Here is a 7,500-nt window from a genome sequence, read left to right as displayed (position 1 = left end):
AATCATTCCAGCGTTAATTAAATAGGCAAGCTTAATAACTACATCTTGACAACGAGATTGAGAAGAAACACTCTGATATCACTCTCCTCTTTTGTGTAAATTCACAGCGTCTACTATTAGGTAAAATTCCCTAAAGCTGGGAAGAAAGGTTTTTCGTAAATTGTGCTGACAACAGAACTGGTCTGGCAATGAAAGCATGACATTACCCAAAAATATTCCTGATTTTCACTGTTAAGCTAATCACTCCACTTGGATGTGCCAATTTGACATTTAGTATCATTTTTCAGGTCCAAGACATACGCTGATGAAAATGATCATACTCACACTATTAATAAAATGCTGCCTGTACTAAGGCGTTTATTACTCTCCGATTGTGGCGGAACGGGACAGCCATCGTCACATGCACACTTTGATTTGAAAGTCATTTCCTGCGAAAGATTTTAGTTGAAACTTTTAATGTCAGATACACGGGAAAATTGTAGCCTGCAAACACGCTCTGTCTTCGCCGTGGAAGAGAGAGAAGGAGAGCCTGCACGCTTCCCTTAGAAATTCGATTGCCGCCTCCCTGATATCACGCTGAGCGAGCTGTCAAATATTAGCCAATCAGTGCGCACCTGAAGCAAACATTGATGTAAACAGTAAGCAACGCATTGTTTATTTCCAGAAGCTCATGACCTTAAAGCGTTTACCTCTGGTTCAGAGCTGGGCTTTTTTTAGTTTAAAATTTTTGATATTTCATGATGTTACGAAGCTTGCGCATTTTCCCGCTCGTAGAGCTTTGATCTTATTTGTGTCCATATTTGGGCATGAAATTGGTGTCCTAAAATCCCCAGCTTTGTTCCAAGGAAAAGAGTTCCAAGTTACATGCTTCAACGTCATGTGCTTCTGGTATTTCCATTTGGCCACTTCAGAAAATACAATAATACTCTTTGCTTGTCCCCCCAAATTTTGCACTGTTTCCAGTTTCTCTTGGGACTTACACTGGTTCCAAGAGAAAAAAAAAGCAATGCCTTTGAAATATGTGGCGGGGGAGGGAACAAAGAGTGACATGGTATTTTCAAAGTGGCCTGAAGTCGAGGCAGAAACTCCCAAAAATGTATGGAAGGAAGTCATCGCCGGAATATCCTAACAACTTCTGCAGATGCTGAAAAGCGTAGCTGAATATTCTGTAGGTCCAAAATGTGTTTCGTTCGTCAGGAAAAAAAAGGTTTCGATGGCGAGATTTAGCACACAAACTTGAAACGCAGTAGAGAAATACCTTTTCCCTGTCCACATCTCCACTGTGTGACTCTTCGACCACAACTGCTTCCAAATTTTGGTAAAGCGAAGCGGAGTTATCTTTTTTATTATTTATGTATTTATTTTAATAAAAAATACAGATATTACAACTACTGCATCGCACGTTACTAAACAGATACAAAAGATTACTATTCTAAAACCTACACCATTTTCTTTCAAAGGCTGCTCGAGTATTTGTGATACAGATGTGTATTTTACTAATTCCATTTTATCTCTTGTAACTAAATCTATGTAATTTGACAATTGCAATATTCTGTTTTCAAGCGTATTGGAGTATTGCGGAGTTATCTTTCAGGAGATTGAGCAATCGTTTCTCGAACGAAGAGGTTGTCCTATTTGTGACAGAAACCTAACACGGTCACATTTTGTCGCTCGCGTTGCAATTTTGGCTGCAACGGGAAACAGTTGGAAAATCCGAAGCTTTCCCGAATCCTGAGGATAACATTCCCTTCGAGTAGAGAAGCCATTGCGTTTGGTGGAAAAGACGGGACGAGGGGTGCCGGGGTCTGTGGAAAACACGAGGTGACTAAATAAACTAAATAACAAAAAAAGTGGGTCGTGGGTTCAATTCCCATCCTGGTCTGAGTTTTGCTCTGTCCTTGCGTGGACCCATTTCCCATTAGTGGCGCTAACGCTCACATGGTCCATATGGGGTAGAAAACTAGCACTTTCCATTACACTCTAATCAGTTAAGTCTATTCTAATTAGAAGGATTGACGCTGCAACACTTTATAGCTTAACAGCAATGTTATGGTACCACACCAAACACCAATTATTAATGAAAAAGATACGGTCATTTTTGTGCGTAAAAAGTTACCATGGAAACAGGAAAGCCCTACAACGACTGCATCTTGTTCAGCAATAATTGGTGTTTCACATGGTACCATAACATTGGTGTTACGTGGTAAACTGCTGTAGTGTCAATCCTTCTAATAACAAGGTCTCTTAAAAGTGTTGAAACTTGTTTGATTTTTTAGCGTTTTCATCCAATTAAAGCTATAATATATAGATTTAGCCGCCAAGCCTGAAATCGGAGCTCCCGTCTCCAAGCCCTCACTTAAAATACAAACACCAAAATAAAAACGTTCTCAATCGACTATCTCAGCCTGAGGAATGTTCTTAATACGTTCTTATAATTTTGGTTAACTTTCTCAGCCTCAACGCATTTCTTATAGAAAAGGTTCTTATACAAAAAAAGAGTGTATAGTGTTTATGGAAATAATCTTGCTTCTGTATAAAGTACAAAATTAATCGTCATTAGTGTGTACAGTTTACAGTGATCAAACACCTCTGAGCTGACAGCAGTAAACAAGTAAGCCTTGAAAACAATACCCAACAATTTTAATCAACAACTAGAACTTAAATTACGTGCACAGTAATCTCTTTCACAACATTTTCCGTTTGACTGACAATCTTTACTCTCTCTCTCTCTCTCTTCAGTTCAGAACAGAAAAAATCTTTACTAGCTAACAAGTAAACCTAAGGCGTTGTAAATTCTCCTACTCAACTGCAATTTCACAGTCAAACAAAGCAGCTCACAACTGGACATCCAATTCACACAAAAAGCCTATAAATGTGATTGTTGAAATATGTCAGAATCTCTGTCAATACGCAATTGCAAACGTTTTCAGGCCCTCTTCGTTTTTTTCAGCTAGTTTTACAAAATATGTGAGGTAGCGAGGCATATATTAAGGAAAACATTGTTTACGTTGATTTTCATCACGAAGCGATGAGTACAGTATCGGTTTTTCAAGCGAAATTGGTAATTGAACTGAGTGGAATGCAATTTGGTCTGAAATCATGCGTGTGATTTGAAATTACAAGTATGATTTCAGACCAATAATTGCACGCACGAAATTCAATTACCACTTTATTTAATCCATTTAGACATCACACAATAATTACTCGATCGCTAAAATAAGAATTTTAGTCAAAACCAATGGTTTTCTTTGTCTTTCTTTTTCTTGCAATTTGATTGGTCACCTTAAAATCTGATTGGTTGTTTTGTTTTAGTGTTCCTTTCTCATTGGCTGGGGAAATAATGCAAGTTAGAGCAAAAAACAGTGCAATTTGGGAATAAATCGCACTGCTGACAGCCAATCAGATTGCAAGGATCACAAGTGAATTCTAAATCAGGGGGGCAAGAACATATACACAAAATTGAGATGCAACAACACTCTTTAGCACAGTTATTTTCCGTAACAGGCTAAGTCTCCGGTATTTCCAGGAGCTAAAGATATGTTGTACTTTTTCTATTTTTCCTTCTAATTTGCTTTTATACTTGCTTCAGAATCTGTGGATTTCCAGACTCCTAAGGATTTAACTTTATTAACCCACTTAAGATTTTTTTCTGGGCAAAAAACTTTGTTGCATCCGGCCTTGGAACCTAGTCACAAAACTTCTGTTTTCTTGTTATTAAGTCGTAAACCAGAGATAGAACTAAACTGCACTAAATCTTGTAGAGCTGCTGTGAATGATTCTTTAGAGCCGTCTAGTATAATTGTAGCGTCGTCAGCAAACTGGCTGATTTTTATTTATTCGCCCTGCACCGAGATTCCTTTAATAGTCTTTTTTTGTCTAATTTTTTCGGCCGCAAGTTCCACGCAAAGAATAAAATGTAGGGAGACAAAGGGCAGCCCTGCCTGACTGCTCTCTCTATTCTGGCAACATAGCTTAATCCAATTTATAATTGATGAACCGAAGTTGAAAGATTCGATTAATCTTATATTCTCTCCAATAAAACGACCTTTAATAAAGCCAGTTTGGTCATTGTTAACTATCTTTGGGATCACAATTTTAAGACGTTTCGCAATTGCTTTTAGCTGCAATTTTTGTAGTCGGTATTTAGGAGTGTTATCGGACGCCAATTTTCAACAAGACATGTCTTTTTTGGGTATTAATTTAATTATTCCTCGCCTCTGACTAACTGAAAAGTGACTCAGCTGATAAGCATAACTGATCGAGTTTACTAAACAATCGGCTAAATTGTTCCAAAAAAACTGTATAAAAATCTGCAGGCAGGCCATCCGACCCAGGTTTAGTGCTTGTAAGCATTCCACCTTAGTTAGGGGGCCTTCATATTTTTCCTTTTCCTCAGGGTCCAAGGATTGAAGACCCGTAGCGTCAAAAAAGAGGTGGCTACTATCAAGGGAATTTGTTTTGGAGCTGTAAATGTTGCGATAAAAGGTTTCGCATTCATTCAAAATTTCATTGTCTGAAGTGATGAAATCGGTGTCGCCCAGCTTGAGTTGAGTGATTACACTGTTTTTGTAATGTCTCTTTTCTAGGATAAAAAAAACCCTTCGTATTCTTTTCACCTTCATTATGCCACCTACATTTTGATCACAAGATGGCACCTTTTGTTTTATACTCAATTATTTTCTCCAACTCTCTTGTTTTTTCATCTAACTTTCTTTGAACTGTAATGGTTTCTTTGTCCTCTTTTTTTTCTGTTTTCCATGTCCTTTTGAAGATTATTCACTAAAGACTCCAATTGTTCCGCTTCTCGCAACATTTTGGACTTTTACTTTTAGCATAGCGTATTGATTTTTCTCTAATCTTAAGTTTAATCATCTCCGACATTAGAGCGGGGTTTACGTACTTGTCCTCTTGGTATTCCAGTTTCACCTGTTCAATTGTTTCTCGTATTTGATTTATATATTCAGTTTCCTTGAGAAAAGACGTGTTTAGCTTCCAAAATCCTTCTCCTTTTAATAGCTATCAAGGAGCGATCTGTCTTGTAGCCTGTTGAGGTATCATTGTCTTTAACATTGGACATTACACTCTGGCTCACAAAAAAAAAAATCTAGACGGCAATGAATTTCAGGGTTTCTACGGCGCAACGTATATCTACGAGCATCTTGGTTTAGGACTCTCCATACATCTATTAAATCGAGTTTACCTGCATACAGTTTAATTACTTTTAGTGCCTTTGTATGTGTTTTGGCCAGACCTCCCTTTTTTGCCCTGCCTAAATCCAGTACAAGGTTGAAATCGCCACCAATTATAATTTCTTAGCACTTAAAAATTTCCAAATGGTTAAAGATGTCCTCAAAAAAACTGCGGATTGTCCTCGTTTGGAGCGTATATGTTGGCCAATGTAATAACTTTTCTATCTAATTTGATCTCACATATATTCCAGTCCAAAGGAAAAATTGTTGTTAAATAGGATAGCTACTCCTGCACTGGCACTATTGCAACGATTAAAAAGAGCTCTATAGCCCTATTCGGCTAACCAAATCGATACTGATTTTTCTGAAGTATGCGTTTCTTGTAGAAAATAAATTGAAAAGCCCGGCTTTGCTCTAAGCCAATTGAAAATGTCTCTCCTCTTTTGACAATTTCCTAAACCTCGTACGTTGAGAGACGCAATATTAAGGTCGGTCATTAATTAAAGGGTTTCAAGTCAATTATCCCTGTTTTTTGAAAAATGTGCAATAGAAAGGGACAAAGTGGCAGTCTTAGATACCTTAGGATGGAAACCAGCCAAAAACACACACACAAACAAGAACAATACACCTAAATCGTATATGCATCTGTCATGTTTTTTGCTGCAAACGTTGTCTCCAGGGGAAAAAAGAGCCTCAATAGAGCATTTGCATTCTTTCTGTTAGGTGATCTATATGGTAAACAAAAACAGCGGACTACAACGTGCATTTAAACGTAAACTAAAGCGAATACTCGAGAAACGTAGATTAAACAAAATGACAATTTGGCGGAATAAAAAAGAAGGGTGCATATACAAAACATCAAACACACACAAATGCGTAGATAAAAAAGCTAAATTACCTTGGAACTTTTCCCCCCTTCTACTCACCAACCCTTCCCTGATCTTCTCGAGTACCTCGATCCTACCCCACCCTTCCTTCAGAAATCTATCCCCCCTTTAATTCCCACTCCCTCTACACAACACTACTACTCACAGACATTGCATATTTCTCAAGACCCGTTTGTATACACTCGAAACGTCAGCTTTCAAATTTCTTTACAGTGATCAATTTACCATTTCAACTCAGTTCTCACTTCCCCACTGACAGAGCACTACAGTTTCTTTAAAAGCTTAACCCCTTTATCCTACATGTGAAAGACTGCTTTACTTCCACCAACCATGAGCAAATATTCTTAACCCAAAAACCAAGACAACAGTTGTTTTAGACTAAACACTGCAAATAAGAGATTACTCCAATCTCTACGATGCGTGCCAATCCCTTACCTAGAGTACAGTGTCTGACACTTGCAGACCGCAGACTAACCGTAAACGATAACCGTTTTAAAATGGGTGCTTAGACTTAAATACTGCTCCTCAGCGCTATTTGAAATGGGTACTTTATAGACTTAAACACTGTTTATCAACGCTATTTGTAGGCAGTCTGAGTAGTCATACACCTCCTGAAATGCTAACTGTTTCAAATAAACTTGTAAATCAAATTGAGAGCTTAACCCTCATCACCAAGCCGAGAATTTAACCTTAGCTAAACACACATAAATAATTATTATTTTCTTTGATAGCATCAGAGACAACAATCCCTCATAATAACCTTAAAATGATTTCTCTGGTTTATTTTATACAAACTCCATAAAATTAATTACCGAAAGATATCCAAAAATGGACAGTGTTCTAAAAAAACTAAACCAGTTTAAAAAATTTAAACTGGTTTGGAAAAAAATGAACGATTCAAACCAAAAACAAAATTAAACCACAATATACTCTCTTAAAGCGAATTGATAGGGTATGAAAATCCAAAGATACCAACCTAAGGGTGCTTTTTTTTTTCGGAAAATCCAAAAACGGATTTGTGATCTCGGATCAATGGATTCTTCAGCGTCTAAAAAACGCAAAATCCGAAAAAGGATTACTTTCCATGACAACTCAAACAAACAAACCCAGAGTTGCGTGCAACTGCGTGCAAAAAAAAAGCGGTTATTTTTGTGGTTTGTTTTGGAGGAATTCTTCAACGAAAATGCCACCAGAAAAAAATACCTCACGATCGATAAAAAGAAATTACCAAAAACATTCGTACTAAGGTACAAATCGATTACAGAGGATATATTTGCAGTTTACTTTTTTAGCTGTAGGAAGGTGCTAACAATATTATTGCTGTGAAGAATCTCTTAGTGCAATTTTTATTTTCGACCTAATCGTGTCTTCGATCGTACGGTACAAATGGCGCGAGAAAAACATTTGGGCTAAACTGTCATGTA

At 37.4% G+C, this 7,500-nt stretch overlaps 1 protein-coding gene across 1 annotated transcript in view; it reads right to left on the bottom strand.

Annotated features, from left to right (window-relative positions):
* Positions 1–7,500, bottom strand: part of LOC138013183 (uncharacterized) — a 49,097-nt gene that overhangs the window by 4,116 nt on the left and 37,481 nt on the right. The window contains exon 5 of the mRNA XM_068860200.1: positions 325–428. Within this exon, the coding sequence (XP_068716301.1) occupies positions 325–428 (104 nt within the window). The remainder of the gene's footprint in view (positions 1–324; positions 429–7,500) is intronic.

Source organism: Montipora foliosa, chromosome 8 (genome assembly GCF_036669935.1).
Source record: "Montipora foliosa isolate CH-2021 chromosome 8, ASM3666993v2, whole genome shotgun sequence".
In the NCBI taxonomy this organism is placed as follows: domain Eukaryota; kingdom Metazoa; phylum Cnidaria; class Anthozoa; order Scleractinia; family Acroporidae; genus Montipora; species Montipora foliosa.
This window is presented reverse-complemented; position numbering and strand designations above follow the sequence as displayed.